Here is a 24,000-nt window from a genome sequence, read left to right on the forward strand (position 1 = left end):
AGAACAGCCTTACGCCGTTATGTGATAAGTCGCGCGTCCGTTAATGTTTTACCTCGGCGGCTCGTACGTACGTCAGTGATCACCTTATACAGGTGGTAACACGCACAAGCGGGTCAAAGAGTATAGAATATTTTGATTAGCGCGCGTAGCAACGCGATCCTTAGGGCCAAACCGCATCAAACTTAGATAATGTCATTCTATATATCACTCGTGTCACGTAATCGAACGAAACTTTACGACCCGTAGGCAGAAGAGTTTTGAGAAATATATACATATATATATATATATATATATATATATATATATATTTTCGTCGAGACGAAAGTTCAATGGCACGGAAAAAAAAAAGAAAGGAAAAGAGAGAAAGAGAGAAGAAGGGAGAGAGACAGACAGATAGACAGACTGAGAACGATAAGCATTCCCGTTTCATTTTACATTGGAAATGAGTGAGCCCACACGAGAGAAATATCTTCCCATCCGCTTCCGTTCTTCGTTTCTTATGTCTTCCTACGTATAATAATAATCGACAAACGCGTTCGTTAAATGCCGTAAAATTTTCAGTGATTCCGAAAGGCACGTAAGCTAACGAGTTCCCAGTTCTTCTTCGTAGTACTATACTATATCCCTTGAAACCACTAACGAACAGGATCGCAGTTGCGTTTTGTCTATGACAAGGACGAGATATAGGAAGGCATTCAAGAGGAGACGAAAAAGAAGAAGGTTCTAAATGGGCGTAAAAACTCGATTGAAGTTCAGTAACGATAGCAGTCCTCGTAAAATGAACAAGTAGAAAGAGAAAGAGAAAGAGAAAGAGAAAGAGAGAGAGAGAGAGAGAGAGAGTGAGAGTGAGAGTGAGAGAAAGAGAGGGAGAGAGAATGAGAATGAGAGAAAGAGAGAGAGAGAGAGAAAAAAAAAGAAAAAGAGAAAGATCAGAACGTCGATTGGATTCGTTGCCTCTATTACCATCTTTATTATGAAGCCGTACGAGTAAAAGTCCGAAGGGATAAGTATCTCTTTTTCTTTCTCTTTTATACGAATAATCCTAAGGGAACAGGTCGAGAGCAGGACATTGGGTCGAACGGACGTTCAAGGGCGAATGGATAGCGGTCGGTCGTAAATCGAACCTCTTCGACGCCGCCTTCATCGTCCTCTCGGACCTCCTCCCGTCGTAGAAACGATCGTTTTCCGGCGAAATTCCATGGCTCGAGATCGCGATTGAACCCGATGGGACATCCAGAAACCGTTACTTCGAGAGAGCCGCGGTGACGCGATGGCGTAGGCACCTGGTACGAGTTCCGTTCGCCCTACCTCTTTCTCTCTCTTTCTCTTTCTCTCTATCTCTCTCTCTCTCTCTCTCTCTCTCTCTCTCTCTCTTTCTCTTTCTCTTTCTCTTTCTCTCTCTTTCTTTCTATCCATCCTTCATTCTTCCTCTTTCTCTCTCTTTCCTTTTCACACTCGATCTCCCACTCTCGCTTCCCGACCTTTTTCTTCTGCCTTCTCCCCTCCTCTTCTCCTTTCTTCTTCTTCCTTCTCCGTTCAACGAGCTTCGTGTTTCTGTCTCTGTCTCCCTATCTCTGTCTCTCTCTTTCTCTTTTTCCACGGTACGAGAGTCTCTCGAAGCAACAGTGGCGGCAGCGATGGCAGCGGCGGCGGCGGCGGCGGCGGCGGCGGCGGCGGTGGCGGTGGCGGTGGTGGCGGCAGCAGTCGCGCATGAATCGACCAAGACCATATCCAAAGACACTGATGCCTCTTCTAACGCTGGGTCGCAATGTTCACACGTGCATTGGACATTTTGTTCTCTTTGCCTTCTTTCCCATTTCCCTCCGTTTTCCTCGAAGCTTCGCCTTCGTTTCCTCCCTTTTAAAACTTCACCTCTTCGAACCAGTTACGCTGAAGAGAAGTTGAAGTTGTAATTATCGACACTCCGGTAGAGATCATTAACGCCTAGATACGCCGTATATACTTTATTCTCCTTGCCTCGTGGAAGAAACAGATTGAGAAGATAATTATTATAATAATAGTATTTCAAGCTTTTGTTTTTTTCTCTCTCATTTTCATAGGACAGTTGTAATATGTTTTGTTTTCCCGTTCCAAGTGCGAACATTATCGTTGGTAACTACAACGAGAAGGAATTGCTTTTATCCAAATCGTCCTCCCTCTCTCTCTCTCCCTCTCTCTCTCTCTCTCTCTTCCTAGAGGTGCAAAGAGTACGTCGAACTATTTCGCGCTGCTCACAGGATTAAGCGTATTCCAAAGTCCTTAACGAGCTAACGTTCCGGGGTTCCGCGAAATAAATTAATTTCGCAGCCGATTCGGTGCAACGGTGCTCTCCAAAACGAACGGTCGAACTTCCGCCGCATTGTGGTCGAGTTAGGAAAGAGGGAGGTGGGAGGGAGGAAATGAGAAGGAGAAAGAGAGATAGATAGATAGATAGATAGATAGAGAGAGAGAGAGAGAGAGAGAGAGAGGAAAAGAGAGAGAGAGAGAGGAAAAGAGAGAGAGAGAGAGAGATATTAGTAGAGAGAGAGCAGCGCTTAGCTCGAAGCGCTTAGAGGAATGTGCCGAATTATGCAGTACCTATGACTACGATATGCGATGGTCTCTCAGACGGAATATGAAAAATTGCTTGACGTTGAAGTCATTTGTTATTCCGTACAAAGCCGATTGCCAGTGATTATTAATTACGATTGTAAAGGGGCCTTTTGACCGAGCGAATATCCATGTCGTTTTGCTTCTACGTACAATAAAGCTCGAGCGATAATAATCATTATTATTACTCTTACTGCGAGGCCGCTTCGAAGCTACATAGCTTCTTTAATGATGTTTCTACTTTGTACACTTAAGTACGTTTAATCTGTGGTACATAAAAAAGATCATTAACGCGATAATTGTCGTTATTATTAATATACTACCGGTAGTACAATACTTATCACACGTCTATCCAAATCCAGTCGAACAGGCGGACGTAGTATCAGGAAATCGGTGAACGATCAAAGTTGAACAGTTAGATATCTTTGCCGAGGTCAAATCTATGAGAAGCATTGGAGTTCAGAGAACTCGAAACGCCCACGCATAAAATCGACACGAATATCTTTATGGTGATCGCAGCTTTACAATGCGACAACGGTCGACGAAAATACCGTTTCTCAAATACTCCTTCGATCCACGTAAGTGATAGAAAGAAGCATACATGGAAGCAAAAGCGGAAGAATGAAAGATAGACCGAAGATGAGGAAAAATAAAAAACAGATGAAAAAGAAAAAGAAGAAGAAGAAGAAGAAAAAAAAGAATACGAGAAGAGAAAAAGCGCGAGCGAAGTCAAGAAAAAGAAAAAAAAGAAAAAGAGGTTTTGAGGTTGGGTGAGACGGTCTTTTCATTAATGTTCCCGTTAGATAAAATTTAGTCCGATGATCGTGCCAAAGTGAGAGATACAAAGAAGGAAAGAGGAATTCGACAATGAGCGACAACACGCAAGTTTCGTGATCGACGAATGAGAGTAGAGGGAGACAGAAGAGGGACGGTAGGAGAAATATTGAGAGAGAGGGAGAGAGAGAGAGAAAGAGGGGGAAGCAGAGACAAGAGAAAGGAGGGAAAAAGAAGGAAAGAGGAACACGATGTTTCGAATGGTGTCGCGATCGAATTGTGCGTACCGTTCTGTCCTCCTTAGGTAGTGGCGGCTGGAGTACTCGGGCCCCTTCGATACCCTCCCGAGAGCTCGTCTGGACCCCCTCCGGGCCCCAGTGGACCCCACCGGATCCCTCCGGAGGCCCCAATCCCCCTTCCCCCGTAACCGCGTGAACGCGCGCGCGCGCGCGCGCAAGACCCAACAGACGTCTTCAGTCCGCTCGAGGAGGAAGAGGAGCCCGAGCGAACACGGCCAGGTGTATCCGACACGCAGTGTGCCTAAGAGCCGCCAGCCGGTCGACATCGTTATACCCTCTTGCTCGTAGCTCGCTCGTAGTTCACCCGTAGCTCGCTTCTTGTACCCCGGCAAGGAAGCCGCAACGTCTCGCGGAGAACGTACATTACCATTGCAAATCGTCGACCCTCGTGTCGGGCCGCAAGTCAACCGATTTCGAAGTGGTTGGACACGCGTACGCGATAAATAAATACTCTCTGCGTTCCTGGCTGGCTACTGCCAACTACGTTGGTAGCTGTCCCATTTCAGAACAGAACGCGTTGCCCCCTTTCTACATATTTTTTTTATTTTTAACGTCGTCTACGTCGCCGTTGTTGCTGTTGTTATTTTCCTGCTGCTGTTGCTGTTGCTACTGCTCTTGCTGCTGCTGTTGCTGTTACCTACTACTATTACTACTACTACCAACATTACTACTTCTGTTGTTACCATCGCGCTCCAGCATTCGCAGTGTGCGCGTTTTACCGTTTCTCCATTGTGTGTAATCGCGCGAGCGCCAGCGCGCACATTCTCCTTCCAACGTGTTATACGACCTCCTCTTCCTCCTCCTCCTCCTCTGCATCTTCTTCTTCTTCTTCTTCTCCTTCTTCTTCTTCTTCTTCTTCTTCTTCTTCTTCTTCTTCTTCTTCTTCTTCTTCTCGTGAGAAAACACTTCAACGTGGAATTTAGTTTCCGCCTGTGAGACACGCCGATCGCGATCGTAGCGAGCTACAAAGGAGAATATATGTATACATATATACTTATACAAACCTAGAGAATTTCCAGTGTGCGGGTGCGCTCCTTCGTTACGAACGAAAAACTATTACGTAGGTACGATTTTTCCTTCTTTTTCTTTCATTTATTTTCATTTTGTCTTTTTGCTTATTTTCCTCAGACAAATGTTGGAGAATAAGTCAAAAAAAAAGTTTGCGTTGACGCGTGATGATGATCGTTTATAAAGAACAACTCGCGAAATTAAGTCGGTATATTTCATCAAAGGCGTTCCGGTGGAACGAGGTCGACGACGTTCACGCGATCATCCTAGCACGCACTCGGTACGCGCCGATGGCGGATGGACGTCGATTACGGCGCATAAACTCGCGGATCAAGTTCTCCCTCGACATGTTTTTCTACGTCCTCTTCTCGTTCTACTCGATCCGCGCGAGCGACTTCGACCTGCTTTGATTTTACGGAAAGACACGTTTCTCTCTTTCTTTATTTGTATATATATATATATATATATATATATATATATATACACATATACACATACACAATCTTTATATATATATATATATCTATATACTTCTCTCATACCTTTTAAAATAGAAAGAAAATCTCAGATTAAATCCTTTTCGTTTTGTTTTTCTTTTTCAGATTACGTAATTGACAATAAAAGAAGAAAGCTCGAAGAAGAAGATAGATCATATCCCGATCAAAATGACGAATCGAAAACAGTGCTTTCATCGACAAGTGCTCGGTTTGCTACTCCTTTTACAAGCAAGCATTCGGTCCGGGCACGTGGTACACGTGGCCGAGGCAGTAGAAACTGCTCACGCGGCCGATCCACCGCCCTCGGCATCGGTACCCACTAGCGTCTCAGGGCCGGATTACACCGGGCCGTCAGCCGGTGCCGACGAATGCGATCCAGAGATGGTCGGCTTCGAGCTGATTACCGGCTATGTATACACCGCGCCCACGAACATGCTCGAGTCCATACCGGGCACGTTGATGCTCACCGACTGTCTCGAAACCTGTCAAGCGAACGATTCTTGCCAGGCGGTCAACTACGAGACCGGTCTTTGCGTTCTATTCAGCTCTAACGCCGACAGCAATCCAGGTAAGATTGAATCGTTATCGACCGGGAAACGGTTCGTTGAGAAGAACACCGTAACGGGTTAAAGGGACGTAGGAGGAGTAAGGGAATAAAGAAAAAAGGGACATGAGAGGGAACTGGGAAGGTAGAGAAACGTCGACTATTCGAAGAGACTCGTCGATTCGACTTCTTCCGTTACGAACTTGTCCTCTTTCTCTCTATACGTTACGACGACGACGACGACGACGACGACGAAGACGACATCAACGTTGCATGTATATATGCATAGCTACGAATATTCTACGAGCTACTTAAGTATTCCTGCGTGGAATTGCTGAACGGAGAAGTCGTATTTCGGGATGTATAAGGTCATTTTCCTTCGTAACGCTTAATGATTCCACGGTAGAAGTCGTTAAAAGAAATACCAGAATGCTACGATCATCAATAGCTATAATCTAAATAGAAAGGATTGTAAGGAAATGTCCATTTCGTAGACATATTCGATAACGATTGATCGTTGACCTGGTCTTTCAATTATTTAAAAAAAAAAAATCTCGCGGACGTTTATTAATAGGGAAATTCTATTAAAATGCTTAAAACGAGATAAAACTAATTAGATAAAAATTTCCTACGATTAATTAGATTTTATAAAGTAACAATCTATCCATAGAGATTATAATCGGTTTAAAGATCATGAAAAGCATAGAACCAAAGTGAACGATGGCGTGTAGGCGGTGAGAATGTTTTTAAACGGCTTTCGTGACTCTTTCATTTTTTCTTTTTTTTCCATTGAATGAGAATCAAGATGCTTAGCAATGCAAACGCACCGCGGAGACAGCGGTTCATGGCTCTAAGTGGAAAGAGACCGACGCGTGTCAGACATCGTCGCGCGTTCCAAGATACGCGAGAAGAATAATAACGACCGTCTTACGCTCTTACAGCGAGCATTAGCTTATGTAAATAACCGCGAGGTCTTACGAATAATATTTCGTCTCTTTATCGTTTTATCAAATTCAATTTATAATTTCATGGTCAAAATACCATCGGTAAAATATTCTATCTCTGTTAACTGTTTTCCCGACACTTTTGTGAAACTCATTATTAATTAATTATATAATGCTTAATGGCATTTTTTAAGAACGTGTCTACATCAAATTTTAATAATTTTTGGAGAATGGACTTAATGCCAATACTTGCACGAGATTGGTCATTTTATTCGATAAAAAGTATAAAAGATAATAAAATAATTTCATTATAATTGATATAATGAATAAAAATATTATTAAAAGTGGACCACTATGTTTTAATAGTATAGAATAATTATCGTTGATTCGAAGAGCAAAATTTCACGTTATATAAATGGAAACATTATCTCCCCGATATCGGGCGATAACGAGTCAATGTTCATTTTGCTCTCTCTCTCTCTCTCTCTCTCTCTCTCTCTCTCTTTCTCTCTCTCTCTCTCTCCCTCTCTGTCTTTCTATTTTTTCTATCGTTCAGCGAATAGCTTCCTTTCATCATTGAAACGTTTGAATTCCTTTCAATGAAAAATAAGGAGTACTCGTTTATACCTACTTAATTTTTCTAGTAAACGTTTCTATCGATTTTATTACATTCAAAGGAGAACATCTACGATCTCTTGTGAAAAAAAAAAGAAAAAAAAAAAAAAAAAAAAAAAAGAAAAATCAAATGACCAATTTCTTGCAACAAACTCGTATGGATCTTAAATAAAATGCGATCGGAATTATATTAAAAGGCCGAAGGGATCGATGCAAATCTTTTTAACGCGACACTGATTCCAAGTTAATTCTTTTTATCCAATGAATATCGAACGGAGAAAGCTTTGAATCTTGGTAATCGTTAATGCACTTCTCATCTGCAATATCCATCGACTCGTTCCGTAATTCTTCGTTCATTCCATTACGACCCTTTGCTTAAGATAGCATATCTTTGATTTTTAATCTTCACTATCTACTTTGGCTAAGACTTATATAAAGTTTACAGAAAAAGATTAAATCTTAGTGATATCCATTAAAACGAACGAGTACGCAGATTTCACAATTCCAAGATTATACTACGGCATTCGTTAAAACGAAAGAGTAAAACATTAATGCGCCTCGATGGTAGCAATAAATGTAGTGGTTTCATGCACTCGACAATTCGTTAGCGTTAACGTTCCTGTTATCGACAACGCGAATAATGCCCATCGCAGTGTGTTAAAATAAAAGAATTCGGAAGAGCGTGAATGTACACGTATCGTTTCGGTGGAACAACATTTGCGTTCTGGGTAAATCGAAAAAAACAATTTGGACTAACGCGTAGGGAACAAAAACATTTGTAAAATCGACGCTAGCCAGCGTAAAGAGATCGTTAAACGAATCTATGGGGACGGAGGGAAGGGGGATTGACGGGGGCCACCGACCGATGCATTCACAGTTTTTATCGAACTTCTCTGCTTCTTTATTTTGAAAACGAATTAAAAGTACAATCTACATTGTCAGCTGCTGGCAACCATCGTAGTGGTTCCTCATGAATAATGAATACCGGTATAAGTGTAATAAGAGGCATACTAATTGAATCTTCCGGGGTGTAATTAATATAAACTACGTCGGCCGTAGAAGCGCGGACTGTGAGCATTAATTAAACAACGAATGAGTTGCTACGTCTTCCTAAGAGAAGAACGGTATTGTTTCGTAGAAATCTTTGAAGCTACCCGTTAGAGCCTTTTCAGACCATTATAATGGGTTATTGCGCAAATTAGCTTGGAAAATGAATCATTACCTTATAAGGTTCAAGATTCAAGGCGAAGATCAAAGACCGTCACATTCGACTTTGAAGAAAGACGGACGGATCGAGGAAGAATAGAAAGACGATTGGTCGATTGCTTTTTGAAAAGTACACCTCGAACTCATATCGCGGAAGCACGTTCAACGATTCTCACTTTCTTACAAGTTACCATTAATTCTATCGTCGTAATATTTTCCTTTTCTTTTTTTTTTTTTTTCTTTCTTCCACGAGATTCTTTTATCGAATCTTCCCGTCTACGTTGATACATGTATCGCTTTACACCCGGCCGACGAGCGTAGAAATCTTTTCGTTCCACCGAACGACAAAACAAGAATGCCGCAAGAACGTCCGAAATAATCGACGAGCCGTGGCATTCGTTTCATGTTGAAGCGTTCTTACGTTCATCGCAGTCGTAGATACCACCATAGGCGGAACAAATCCCATCAGAGGACCATTCTTCACCTCAATTTTAACGTCGCGATACGGCACTTCGTTGTTCGTTTCGTTCGATCGTCGAATGAAAAAAAAAAAAAAAGAAAAAAAAAAAAACAATGTTTTCAACGTTCTCTTTCTACTGCTCTATCTATCTTTCTCTTTTATCGGCTTTAATTTTTATTTCTTTTGCACTCTCCTCGTCGATCTCCGACTTCGTGCCCTCTCTTAAAGCGGACTTTTAACGATCCTCAAAGGAGAATTATCCTACCGTATCGTTCACCCGATGAATCGTATAATTAAAATCTTGTAATATATCTCGTTGCGGTAATTAAATCACTTAAGACGAGAATTTCCAACGGCAAGCAGCGTTCCATTTTGCTCGGCGAAACAATTAGCTCAGCCACGGTTTCGATATTCAAGTAACGCCGATCGCGTGTAAGATCGTGTTTGCCCGTTAACGTGGCATAAAGGCACGATATATAGGAAGAGGAAGAGAAAAAGCGCGATATAAAGAGTGAGAAGATTGGTTGGTAGGCTGGTAGGTAGGTAAGTAGGTATTAGGTAGATAGGAAGGAACAAGGAAGGATAGAAGGAAGGGAAGATGCAAAAGGATTGTACTTAGGGTTAACTTTTCTCAAGGATAGAGCGTGACTCGTAGCATCCGACCTACGGCCACGGCTGTGCGTGACAGCTTGACGTCTACAAAGTATCTACTTCTTTTTCTCCTTTTACTTTTCTTCTCCTATCCACTTACCCATCTTCAATCTCGCACTCTTCGGATAAGGGACGATGAAAAGGGGACGATTTTAAGTTTAATTACGTTGGCTCGGAGACACGGAAGACAGTCGCGTTTCCGTAGAAAAGAAGTTACTGTGAAACGGAAACGGAAGACGAAAAAGAGGTAGACACAGAGATTAGATAGAAAGAGGGAGAGAGAGAGAGAGAGAGAGAGAAAGAGAGTGAGATAGAAAGAGAGAAAGAGCTAGGAAAGAACGGTTGAAGATCAGAGAAAATCGTGGCCGGTATCCAGCAAGGATGAGACAAATCCGGTCACGCTTTGATGGCATCCTGACAGGAGCTTCCTACGATGTCGATTCATGAATGGTTCTCTCCCCCTCCCCTCTCTCTTTCTCTCTCTTCCTTTCTCCGTCTCTCTTTCTCATTCGAGTCGTCGGCATTGCCAAGATCACCGTTTCTTTATCCGAAAAAAGGTTTTACCGCAAATCGGATTTTTCTTCTGGCAGCGAAACGAATAGAATTCGCTCGCCATGTTGCATCGTCAACCAACGTACGTGCCGCGTTCTTCGTGATCGACGTGCGACGACAATAACAACGAACGAACGAACGACGACGACGACGACGAGTACGCGGTGCTTCGCGATCACAAAACTTTCTTCCGTGCCGTTAGTCGATGAGAGACGAGCGTTTGTCGTTCCTAAGAGGAAGATAGAAAGAGTAAGAGAGAGAGAGAGAGAGAGAGAGAGAGAGGAGGGGGGAGCGAAGAGGAAGAAGGTGGAATGCAGAGACGACCTCTCTTCCTTCTAGCTTTCGTTCGTAATGCGCTTTGCTTTGTCGTAGTTACCGTCCACATCGAAACCGCGAAGAACCATTTGGCACACGAGGTGCCGCCGACGACCACTCTGGTAATTAGTTTCTGGACGATATAACCGAGTCTACGAACGATAAAGGCCGAGATACGATTCTTGCCTGTGGTATCCGTTTACGAGACTAATCGCGATATATTATTATTATTATTATTATTATTATTATTATTATTATTATTATTATTATTATTATTATTATTATTAATATTATTATTATTATTATTATTATTATTATTATTATTATTATTATTATTATTATTATTATTATTATTATCATTATATTATCATCATCTTTATTATTATCATCATCTTTATTATTATCATCATTATTACTATTAATCGTAGTAATAATTATTATAAATAATAATAAGAAAATGTCAGATGTCATTCTCGAAAAATTATCGTATTAGTTTGCAAGAGGAAAAAAAAAAAAGAACGAACATGTCTTTTCACGATACACATGTATTTTATATTATAAAGAGAAGACCAATCTTTCCGGATATCGTTTTCTCATTGAAAGTAACGGTGTCAAATCGAAAAAGTGCATCTACCGTGGTGATGATGCTAGGCGAACGGAAATTGATATGCGCTGGTGAGAATGCTCTCGCGACTATGTACGCGGAGAGCCATTTTCCACTTCTTACGAGCCCGCTTCTTCCATCGTTCGATCGTACTTTGTGATTTCGTATCCACCTTCTTCTCCGTTTCCTTCTCCTACTCCTTTTCCTTCTTACCGATGCGTGTATTCTCTTTCGTATTACATCCAGTTCAATTTTTCTTCTCTAACATGGCAGACCGACAAAAGAGACAAAAGGCACCGTCCATCGTATATCGCCGTCTTAAGGTCCACCCGCTTAGACGTATCTATGCGAAATGCCTAAGCCTCTCGACCCGAGTCATTTTTCACTCTTATCCAGCTTTTATTCGTACAACCAACAGTGGCATTCTCTCACTTCTCTCTCTCTCTCTCTCTCTCTTTCTCTATCTCTCTCTATCTCTCTCTCTCTCTCTCTCTCATCGTATACATACCTATAAGTGTATCCAAAGAAACAGATACGTTAGTAAAGTATCCAAGTTATATAGCAACCGTTTCAAAAGATATAAGAGAGATGAGTAAGAGAAGGAAGGAAAATAGCGATCGATATCGAAAAAAGGAAGTTTATAAAGATACAGAAGGGATAAGTAACTGCCTTTTAGATATGAAGTAGGAAGATAAAGAGAAAGAAAAAGAAGTAACAATAATCAATCTGATAGAGCTTGAAACTTTTCTTTCACATTTGTATAAAACCCGATTAGAACGAATAGAAGTTCAATATCAAGTTCGCACTTGTTCCTTGTCGGACAAACGTTAAATTCATCGTAGAGACTTTGAGTATTAAAGAATTTTGATATACGTTTGAATGTGTATGTCACGTGTTCGAATCAAGATAAAAGATTAATGGAAGCATCTCAATAGCACCACGATGTCTTCTCGATGAAGAGAAAAAAAGAAGATTTGTCTTTGACCTAGATAAAACCAAACTTGTATTCGGAAGGTAGATAAACGGACTCGAAGGGAATGCGGTCGACAGCTGAAAGAATGAGACACACGAAGGTGTTTAACGATTCACCGAGTCGTATTTGTCGTGGTCACCCGCTGCATTACGAGCAACGTTGCCATCATCTTAGTTCTCATCGTTGTCGTCGTAGTTGTTGTCGTCGTCGTCGACGTCGTCGTTGTCGTATAACGGAGCCCGTCCGCATACCACCGACATGCGATCTTGCGATTCGTAGTCGAGACTATTATACCGCACGTGTATAACGTTTGGGATCGATGCATAATAACGATTTCCATATAAAACGCAAGAGTAACTTACTTTTAGTCCTAATAGACGGTGTCCCATTTAATGAGAGAAACTAACGTTGTTCATGTCACTCCTCTAAATGCGATTTCAATGTTTCTTCCTCTCTTTCTCTTTCTCTCTCTTTCTCTCTCTTTCTCTCTCTCTCTCTCTCTCTCTCTCTCTCTCTTCTTTTCTCGAAGAAATTGATTTAAAATAGATAGTATAGACTAGCTCTTGTTATTTTTTTTCGTTCATCGAGAAGAATAATGAGGATGCAGAAAGGATCGTCATGCGTACGATCGAAGTTTTCTTGGAAGCTTTCAATCCGAGCCATCTATGAAATATTCATCGGGATGGACGCGGTGCGTGAATCGATTGAGAAGGACGATTATAAGGGTTTATCGCTATTCTTAGAAAGTCTACGTCAAGGGTTTATATACACATGCTTGCATAACTATAGATCGTTGATATAAATCGTTCTAATATAATATACAAAAGATATATTTTCGAATGAGGAACTGCAAATTATTTATATCGATTGCGTTACAATGCGACGGATGAATTACCTCGACAGATTTAAAGTTCACATTTTCCCAGAGAAATTCGTAGTCGAAGGGAAGACAGTTTGGCAAACGGTCGATGCATGGCGACGTTTTCACGGAGAGCAGCCATCGGTATAACCGCGAAGTCGTGCTTCGGCGAAGCTGGCAGACCGGTGTGACAAATTACACATAATTCACGAGTCAATTTCACACATGGCTGTCCTGGCGAAGAGAAAAAGAGACGAGAAGCGTGCGAAGCCACCAGAGGTACGCGAGCCAATTCGAAAAACCTCTTTCTCGTAACATGGAGTACGAGTAAACAATCCAAGCAAGCTAACTAATACTTACGAGCATTCTTTGAGATGTCGAACGCGATTCTCTTTTGCTCTTTATCACCGAGAAAAGATCGTGATATATTTTTCTCTCTTGAATTTCTCGTACCATGCTTTCAACCTTTAAACATTTATAAAGAGAAGCTTCGACGTATCCAAAGAAATACGAGCACGCTTGACAAAAATCACAGGATAAAATTATAATTTCGTGAGAAGATTGAAACTCGGTAACAATATGCTATTTCGAACGGTAAAAAAGAAATCTTCGATCGCACAATATACCTAATATGAAAAAGCTAACAACTATAATCCTTTCTTCTTGATGGTCATTCACTTAACTCGAATTGTACCATGCCATAGAGAAGTCTGATACTCGAGGAAATCGTTTGTTCTTTGGATGATCAACTGAGGTCTTATGTAGGTGAGCCATGTCTTTTCTTTTTTTTTTCTTTTTTCTTTTTTTTTTTTGCGTATACACAGTCTGCCAGACGATGAGCATTGCGTGTCGGGTCGTAGCACTGTGCCTGAATACCGAAGGAGAAGGGACATAGTGAGGGAAGAGGAAGAGAAACATAGAGTATATACGGGCTGGATTCCAAATAGCCGTGGGAAGTACCGTGGGCCCGATGCCTCGGGAATACTAAATACTTCGTGCTCATTGCACACAAGTCCACGATTCGCATTAATACTGTCACATACATATTATACACACGTAACGTTCCACCTTGTTCGACCGTTAATATCGTTCAAATGGACTCGATTGGAGCCAACAATCTACATCGTGATTTTATCTAACATGGTTTCCTTTCGCTAAGATTATTTTTCGTTTCACGAACAAACTTCGAATTCTTTTTTAGCGCCAATCGCCTACAGACTTTTAGAATTAATTTACATCTACCAACGATGAATTAATTTAAGATGCTAGGAAACATTTTACGGGCGTGAACTCTTCGAAAGATGGTATACGTACCTACATATAAGGTAGCGATTTACACGATCGGCTAAGAGAAGCAAGGCGTTAAAACTCGGCCCGGCTCGTTCGCACGTTCGTTATGTATACTTGTGTGATATCGTGGGGCAACCGAGGCGTGCACTCGCGTCTTCCGTGTACGTTTACCTCGTGTTGTCAAACGAGAGGGCAAGAATACCACGTTAGAAGAGGAATAGGAAAAGGTAGTGAGAAAGAGAGAAAGAGAGAGAAAGAGTGAGAAAGAGAGAGAGAGAGAGAGAGAGAGAGAGAGAGAGAGGGGAGCAGAGTGCCGAGATCACTCGTGTTCACCGAAATTTATGGGGTTCGCTCGAACGGCACTGCTGCAGCTTGGCCGTTCGAATTTGCATAGAGTCGAGCGCTAATAGTTGAAGATAACTCGACTAGTAAGAGAGAAAGAGAGAGAAAGACAGAGAGAGAGAGAGAGAGAGCGAGAAAAAGATAGATAGAGAGAATCCGTGCGCACTTCCGCCAAAGAGAAGCAAGAAGAGGAAGAAAATGAAGAGAAAGAGGAGGAGAGAGGAGGTATATGACGACAGCGACGACGACGCCTCCGTGGTCGTCTATGCCACACCGAGCTTACTATCTGTTACTAGTATAGAACTATAGGGTCCCTGGAGGGTGCTGCCGGTACAGGGCTCGGCTTGCGGTTATTGGATTCTACCGAGGATCTAGCCTCCTTGTGTTATGTGCCAACATATAGAGAGAAGCCAAGTGTTATTGTTCCTTGCATCCTTGACGCGAGCTTCCTCTTCCAATGGCACCTACTACCTAAGGAAGTCGAGAGAGGTGTGCAAAGAAAAAAAGAAAATAGAAAGAGAGCAAAGACATAAGAGGTGGAAGTATATTAAATATACACCACGAAAAGCAGCCTCGATAAAAGGATATTCAAGAACGTTTGAGATACACTCGGAAAAAGAGTATACATATACGTCGATAAAAGCACATTGAAGAACTTTTCTCTTAGGTCCTACGCATTATTTTATATTTTTCTTTCTCTCTCTCTCTCTTTCTATCTCTCTATCTATCTATCTCTCTCTCTCTCTCTCTCTCTGTCTGTTTCTATTCCTTAAAGTAATCGAAATACCTACTCAGAGTTTATTAAGAATGTAAAAGCAAAATGAAAGAGATTTCGTTTCGTTGAACGGCCTGTCGGTGTAACAAGTAGTTCCGCGTTCTATGGATTTTTATGAGAGCCACTCGAAACTTTAAATACCATCGGTAGTCAATAGATTCGTGCACTCAAGAAAGAGAAAGAGAAAGAGAGAGAGAGAGAGAGAGAGAGAGAGAAAGAGAGAAACAGATAGTGAGGCCGAGCAACCGTTAGTTCGACACCAGGCATAACTCTCAACGCTTCATAATTTAAATACGAATCGTCGTCGGTAGACCGAATAATCCTTGTTGAGTCGCACTAAGAAGCAAAGAAAGTTGCGTCACGTAGCATCGGTAGTCGAAGGGAGCGTTGTCTCACGTATCGATGATCACTCCCGCTTCTTCGTTCTCTGTTCTTTCATTGGGAACAAGATAGAAAGAGAAAGAAAGAAAGAGAAAGAGAAAGAGAGAGAGAGAGAGAGAGAGAGAGAGAAAGATAAAGAGAGAGAGAGAGAGAAGCAGGTGCGTAAAAGTCGTGTAGTCATGCTAGCAAGAAGCCTTTCAACGAATCCGAAGGAGTAAATGCCGAAGACGCGTAGTCATGGTAGAGGCATGGCTTACCGGCACTCGCCAAGAAATGCCCGGTAGTCATCGCCTTCGTCATACCTAACTACCTGCACTTCTCTCTCTCTCTCTCTCTCTCTGTCTGTCTGTCTGGCTGTCTATCTATCTCTCTCTTTGTTTCTTTCTATCTATCTATCTTATCATCTTCTTCTTCTATTTCTTCCACGCTGACGCTCTAGCGACTACCGACAGCGATGATCGCTTCTGATCGAGTCGCATCTCGTCCCTGCGATCTACAATATAATTTTAACGCATCGAACGGTCCATTCTCCATCTTCTTTCACAATATTTTTTCTCCTTTTTATTCGAATCTCTCAATCCATCTCATAGAATAAAATATTACATATAAGCCATCGACCTCTCTCTCTATCTCTCTCTCTCTCTCTCTCTCTCTCTCTCTCTCTCTCTCTCTCTCTCTCTTTTCGTACATACGTTAAGCGTTTCTATCTTGGATATTGAATTGTTACTGGACCAGTCGAGTTTACGGTCAGCGTAATATATGCAGTTAGTTACCGCAAAAGCGTCAAAAGTAATTACGTTATTGGATCATTCTCCTCTTTCATGCAGCAATTCGCATGTTCGTTGACTATGCTCGAACGAGTTCACATCAACGTCGCCATCGTCGTCGTCGTTATTGTCTCCGTATGTATTCATCGAGTTTGCATGTTACATTTCACTAACGCTTTTGACCGTTCTTCTCATCTTCGTCCATAACTTGTGCGAGGTTTTGTGTGTTAAATTCTTCCCACTGTCGTGCATACACGTAATTTAGAAACATGCCAACACGTAGGAAAAAAAAATGAGATAGCGTTGTATATCGTTTTAAAACTTTTACGTTTGATTTGATATGAACTTTGTCTTTCTTTCTCTCTCTCTCTCTCTCTCTCTCTCTATCCATCTATACATCTATCTATCAATCTATCTCTCCCTCTTTTTTTTCTTTTCTTTTGTTTGTAAAAAGATCGATTGGTGGAGTAACGTTTACAATAGAAATTAATCTTGCTGCACGAATTTTCGTGCATTATTTTTTTTTATTATTTATTCTTTTTTCTCTCTGCCTCTCTCTTTCTCTCTCTCTCTCTCTCTCTCTCTCTCTCTCTCTCTCTTTATCTTTCCCTCCCTCTCGTTGTTATTTTTCGTTATTATATAAGTATTTCGTATTTGAACGATAAAAGGGTAAACGTAGTAAGCAAACATTCGTCGATTTTCTTCGTGAACTGTAAATAGAGCTACGTTCATCGTGACGTTCGAAGATACTCCTACGTTCAGTTCACGAAAGTAAAATACCTAGAAGAGACTTAGACATACCACACGGTAAAGCAAACTGTTGGAGAAAATGCAGAAATTCCTAAGACAAGCGATCGATCTTAAAAACGTAAAAGGAATACATTCGATCTCGGGAATCGTATCACTTTCTTCCGCAATGTAGAATATTCTCTGTTTGGTGCAAAGGGACAGATTGAAAATATTGATATGTATTCAAAAGTGTGCTTCTTTTTCTTCGGTTCATATGTTAAAATCAACTTATTCGTAATGTTGGTTCACCGAACGAAATCGAGTCGTGGAAAAGAAAGGGAAAACGTAATATTTTTGATAGAAAGAACAATCTATGTACGAAAATCTTATTTCAGAATTCTCTTTCTCCATTTCGAAAACTTTCTTGTCGTAATAACGAATGAACGCACGAGTGAACGAAGAAATGAACTTCCGCAGAAAACGCGTCTGCGGTAATTGTGGATAACGGTTACAGGCGAAAAACACGAAACTCACTGAGGTAAACCAATCTCACCGGCTTGGTCTCTTGGTCCATCTTTCGTTCGTTTGCATTTAACTGGTTGAGATGGTTACGTTGTGCGTTACATGTAAAATTGTGAAATTGATCGAGTCGATGATTACTCGATGCGTGAAGGATCAAGGTCACTGAAGTTATACGAAGAAGGAATGAATAGCGGGAGGAGGAGGGCAGGAGGAAGAAGAGAAGAAAAAGAGAAGGAGAAAGAGAAAAAGGAAGAGAAAGAGAGAGAGAGGCACGTGTACGATAATCAGTAAATTACATTTCATGCCGATCGAAATAAACGTTTTACGCTTTCTAATTGACTTCCACACAGAGTTCGCCAAGAAGGAAAATTTGTGTTCTCCTCTATACGTACGTAGAAACATAAATACGTATGTATATAATATTCCCGTTCTACCGAGCTATTCTCGAGAGAAGAACGAGCACGATTCGTAGAATCGAGTCCGTATCTCTCGAGAGAACGAAGAAGAGAAGGTCGCATAATTCTATCGGATCCTTCGATAAAATCCTCTCAGTCGGATACGAAATAGTTAGTATCCAAGCGGCGCTTTCATTATCTCGTAATACCAGCACATTATAACAGTAAGTGCTACCTGTCTTGCGCGCCTAAGTCCCCAGGAAGCGAGCATTGATTACGGTAATGCAAACTACCCCGAGTCCACGTATAACAAGTAACGTCTTCCTACAATTTAGCGTCGCGAGAAAGAGCTTCTAAAAGAGCGACAGGGCGACGACTCGTGCCGGAAGTCGAAGACTCGAACGATCCTTTGCATCCTTCAGATCGTCTATTCGTTTATTCTCTCCCCGTCCTTTTTTCTCTTTTTAATCGTGACCCCGTCATTCTGTTTCAGGTGCTCTATCGCAATCGCAATTCCCAGTGTTCACGATCTACGCTCAGAAGAGTTGTCTTGCTGTGAAGCCGTGCGAACGCGCTTGGTGCATCGACAGAGTACAGGGCCATCGTCTTCAGGGTCACGCGCGCAGGACTATGAACGCGTCCTCGCGACAACATTGTCTGGAACTCTGCCTAGGCGAAAGAGACTTCTTATGTCGGTGAGCGAAAAAACCTTTTTCTATTCGACTATATCGGGTCAACCAATCTTTCTCTCTCTCTCTCTCTCTCTCTCTCTCTCTCTCTCTCTCTTTCTCTTTCTCTCTCTTTCTCTCTCTTTCTCTCTCTCGTTTTCTGTCGATCTTTTCTTTACTACTCGCGATATAAGAGATGAGAACGAAAGGAAGAAGAGCTTTTCGAAGAGATCGATCTCCTCGAAAATCGAACCTGCACGTACATAGATACATACGCTCCGTCGCCTTTTCCAGTTATTGGATTCCTTCGGCCGAGGGTAGAAGAAAGATCTTACGTCACGCTTCTACGAGTTTTCGACAGTGTCCTTTTCTTTTACACTCTTTCCTTTTCTTACTTTGGCAGAGACCATAACGATACTGTCCACCTTTTCGACGTTTTACGCGATAGGAAAAGAACGAGAGGATTCTCGCGGGACGAATCCAATTCCTTTTTTACTTAATAAAATCCATTCCTTTTTTTACTTAATAAAATGAAAAGTGAAATTTTACATCGTCCATTTGTAAACTCGTCCGAGAAACTCATGTTTTAAAGATATACTTCGGTAGATCACCTAGCAAAGTTTATTTGAAGTAGCATTTAACAGCGCATAACCAGACGCAATAACGTCTATCAGGATTCTCTTATTAGTCTCGGAACGAGTCAGCAGGCGTACGCTCTTGATGGATAAAGACAGAAAAGGGCGCTAGCTCGCTCACTCCGCCGTTTATGCGATTACATCTCAACGGCAGTACGAGTGTAATTACGCAAGGCGTAGTATGCTTTCATAGTAGGATGAAGGGCAACGTGTGCCTGTAAGAGGGGTAAAAGGTTTTAAGACTATGCGAACGGTGCGTCGTACTTTACGACGTCGATTGCATCTACCGATTTAATTGCTCTCTTTCATAAACCGTACCGACTGTAAGCGGCTCGCATGCTCGGTCCATCTCGTCTATATTTATTCCCACTTCGTCTTTTTCCTTTTCAATTGCAGTGCGAAAAACATTTACGATGATGTACGCGATGAAAGGTGAAGGAAAACGAGAAAAGGAAAGGTCGATATAACGCCTCAACGAAGGAACGTAACGTAAATGATGGATCATTTTCCATTCGTACGAAAATACATTCGAAAATCTATGCGTCTAATGCGTTTAAGGAGCGTGAGAAAGAGTGACGTATTACATGTTTCGTGAACGACGAGATTTTCCGATAAAGAGGACTTACTCGCGTGCAAAATTTTAAAAGTTTCATTCGTTTGGTACACATCATTGTGTCTCCCGTTCTTCCTTTTTCTCTTCTTTTTTATTTTATTTCTCTGTTACTTTTTTTTTCCCTTTGACACGTGATACGAAAGAATATCGTCCGGTCTCGACATTTTAGTTTTTTTTCGTCATTCGCGCTTCTTCAAAGCTAAATACACATCGACGATACAAAGAAGGAGAGAAAGAGAGAAAGAGAGAGAATTTTTTATTTCTTTTTTCATTCTCTCTTTCATCTCGGTCGTTCATTGTCGCGCATGAAGTATTTCGAGCACGTGTTCCATTTACCAGTTGGAAGATATAGAATCATTCTTTATCATGGAGTCTCGCCACTTGATCATTTTCTCTATCTTATTTCGTCCCGTCGTCGAGTCTTTTGATTTTTTTTTTTCGTCGTCGAGTCTTTTGATTTTTTTTTCTTTTTCTTTTTTTTTTTTTTTTTTCGTCGCCGATCGATCGTTACAGACGTCTCACGAGGCTACCTCTCTCGAATAATTTCATTTGTCGGAAGAGAGACGAGCTAGTGGTAAAGTGGTAGCTCGAATCATCCTCTCGATTGGGAAATCGTGTCAAACAAATTCCGAAGCCGCGAGGATAAGTCCATGCGTCGAAGATACGTTTGATGCGGTACGACGACACGTAATTTATTCTCTGCAAAGCCATTAGCGGCACGAAGAGAAAGAGAAGGAGAAGTAGGAAGGAGAAGACGAAGACGAAGAAGAAAAAGAAGAAAAAGAAGAAGGAGATGCATTCGATGCTCTTTTCATTGCGCAAGCACGCGGAAGAGGACGCCGAGAAGCATCGCGTCTTCCGATTTCGATGGAGTTCGTGTTTGCGTGGTATCACGCCGACGCGTCAAGCTCTCTCTTTCTCTGTCGGGTGCACGTGCACACCTTGAAAGCCTTCCAAAGCGTAAGGTCTATGGCAACGAATCTCGCTGCTGTACATTGACTCTGACCCTAGGCTGGAAAGGGTCGAGAGTTCCTTGCCCACGCAGAACCGTCTAAGAACTACCATATTTATAAGGCTCGATCGCGACATGGACGAAAGTTACATGATCGAGAAAAAGCGAGAACTAACTCCTTTTAAGCGATTCTCTCGTTCTATTCGATTTTAAAAGGAAGAAATTTTAATCAAGTTGTTGTGGACAAGTTAGTTCATTATACGAGAGGAAAAAAATTTAAAAAAAAAAAAGAGATGAGAGAACCTAGTGAGAAACGGAATGAGGCTCTCTTTAAACAACGAGAGAGAAAAAAGGAGGAAGACGCTCGTTGATTTAACGCAGACTTTTCGCATACGACCCGAGAAAATCTTCCGTGTTCTAGTTGGGAATAATCAACATGGAAGTCGTTGACACGATGGTATTACGCAAGAATAATACATATGAGCGCGTGCATCTCCGCTCGCGTTCTGTTGACCGAACAAAGAGAATTTGTGAAGGGAAGACACGCAGGACCGCGTATTAAGATATTTCATGGGAATGATTTTTTGAAATCTACTATTAGAAATTTCCTGCTAGTACCGAAATCATCGTTATATTTTCAGAAAACCGTCGTATGATCTTTTAAATTCAACGAGGACTTGCAATTATGTTGATTTCACTTTAAAACATAGCAAATAACTCTACGGTGTCCTGTTTTCTTTCGATCTTTCGTTGATCACAGTCCTTGTAGAATTAAAATAAATAAATAGAGAGAGAGAGAGAGAGACCAAAGAGTTCAAATTCAATAGGATTTATCTTCGAACTCATCCATTTATTAGAGGCGAATACGAAGACTTGGTGTGTGAAGGAGGTCGCCCATCGCATCGGGTCGACGAACGTAGAGTTATACGGAAGGAGAAGAAGAAGAAGAAGAATAAGGGGATAAGAGAAAGAAAAAAAAGAGAGAGAGAGAGAGAGAGAGAGAGAGAGAAAGGTGCGAGAAGGAAGAACAAATGCGCTTACGATCGTCCGGTCGAAGCGATCGATCAAATGGCGAATACTCTTCTCTCGTCTATGGTTCGTACGAGCCGAGCCCTCGAACTCTTGCCTTCTATTCTATACTCCTCCACCTTTTCCACCTATGCCACGAGCTCGGAATGAAACAGAGAGAGATACATTATTATCGGCGACGCGCGCCTCCTATCGGGCTTCCTTGTTAACGGGTAATGAGTTTATTGTTTAAGAATCACGTGGAGGTTACATGTGCTGCAATCAATTACAATAATGTAATGTAATCGTCGCAAGGTCCCGCGGCGCGCACCCGGTATAATGAGGTTTCTGCTCTAATGAGAGGGTTGTCTACAGTACGAAGAGAGCACCGTTTGCGCTCCTCCTACCGCCTGTAGAGGTATACGTTCACGAACATACTTTCACAGAGGATGAGAGAAAGAGAGGAGAAACTTGTGCGTCCTTAGAAACACACAGAGGACTTAGACTTGTCTACGTATTCGTAATCCACGTGCACGTGTTCGTTGTATACACCATTCCGTAACTATGCGAGAGATCAAAGGAGAGAATCTGTGAGTTGAAACGCCGTCGTAAAGAGCGTATAAACGCACCGGGGATGCTGAAAAAAAAAAATCGATCGACGTAAAAGAGAAAAAAAAAAGAAAAAGGAAAAAAAAATGATGGGAAAAGAGAAGAAAGAAAAAAGAAAAAGGAAAAGAGATAAGAAGAGGGAGGCAAGGTAAAAATTGAAGAGCAGAGAAATGAAGTCGAGAAGTTCGATGAGTTTTGAGAAAGTGCCAGGAGGATGGAACGAGAAAAGAAGTTGAAAGAATTGGAAGCGATGGAATATTAAAATCAGTTCGATCGTTTCATCGCATTGTAAAATGCTAATGAACCTTCTGTTTTGAGTCACGGTTTAAGATATTCCTAAGGGAAACCTTGAGAATCAATAGCAGGATGGTACAGACACACACACACACACACACATACACATATAAATATATATGTATACATTAAGCCGTTCAGCCCAAAATTCTCTATATCGGTAAGAGAGTGGTGGGAGCGCGGGGGGGGGGGGGGGAATGCACATCACCTTAGAAGAAGTTCGAAAGCAACTCAACGTAATTCTTTGTGTCGTCGGATTCATCGAGACATACCAAATCCTTCAGCTCTCATTCATCCTTCTCTTGACATTTTAATTTTCCTATCCTCTGTCTCTCTTATTCTTGTATACATACATAAGGATGCATCCTCGAAACGCGAATACCACGAAGGACCATTAATACGGTCCCAACTCCGATACTTCTTTTGTACCCGTTGCAATCGAGTTCCTTGGAACACATTGCGGCAGCAATGAAAGTCGCTTGGCAAGCGCAAAAGTCGAAGCCTCCGAACAAGCACTTACGTACCATGACTAGGGAAAAGTGACATACGAAGCTGCGATGTTGGCGAACTTGCAGTCAAAAAAAAAAAAAAGAAAAAATCAACATTTTCAGACGGAACGATGTGAAGAGTGCTAGACGTTGAAGAAAGCAAAGTACCATGGGCCTTTATTCGAGTTTTGCTTTACCTTCGTATATCTACGTCTCGTTGCAGGACGAAAATCTTCGCGAAAGAATGATTCCGAAGGTGCAGCCTATAACTGGACCCATTCCACTTGTACGTACATACATACCTGGCAAACTTTATATGACGCAATCAAAAAGATAGAGATATACACACACAAGCATACACGGCGGACATGCACACATATATATGAGTATAAACGAATCGCAATGCTCTTGACGAAACAACTTTTTTGTCAGAAGCCAGGGAGTACTCGAAAATTCACGCTACGTCGCTTTACGAACGAGTTTATCGTGCTCGCAACGTCACCGACAAGAGTTACATGCCGCGATGCTCTCAAAAATTTATACCACCTATCGCATTTATCTCGAATCCGAACGTTGCATCGTTACGTTGTCATGTTAAAAAGGGTCACCGTTTTGACGAATATATAATACAATCATATAGGA

At 41.7% G+C, this 24,000-nt stretch overlaps 2 protein-coding genes across 5 annotated transcripts in view; one reads left to right on the forward strand and one right to left on the reverse strand.

Annotated features, from left to right (window-relative positions):
* The window catches only part of LOC146873173 (autophagy-related protein 16-1-like), a 257,007-nt gene that overhangs the window by 143,019 nt on the left and 89,988 nt on the right, over window positions 1-24,000 (reverse strand). The gene's annotated exons all lie outside the window — the stretch shown is intronic.
* neo (ZP and PAN domain-containing protein neyo) overlaps window positions 1-24,000 on the forward strand; it is a 164,282-nt gene that overhangs the window by 97,733 nt on the left and 42,549 nt on the right. For 2 of the 4 annotated variants that reach the window (XM_085664868.1, XM_085664870.1), the window contains exons 3-4: window positions 5,273-5,735; window positions 18,585-18,786. In XM_085664868.1, the coding sequence (XP_085520994.1) occupies window positions 5,336-5,735; window positions 18,585-18,786 (602 nt within the window). In that variant the 5' untranslated portion in view covers window positions 5,273-5,335. Of the gene's footprint in view, window positions 1-3,818; window positions 4,727-5,272; window positions 5,736-18,584; window positions 18,787-24,000 lie in introns of those variants that run through there. The other 2 variants (XM_085664869.1, XM_085664871.1) reach the window with 2 other exon arrangements.

Source organism: Vespa mandarinia, chromosome 2 (genome assembly GCF_050613455.1).
Source record: "Vespa mandarinia isolate Hongniang chromosome 2, ASM5061345v1, whole genome shotgun sequence".
NCBI classification, from domain to species: Eukaryota; Metazoa; Arthropoda; class Insecta; order Hymenoptera; family Vespidae; genus Vespa; species Vespa mandarinia.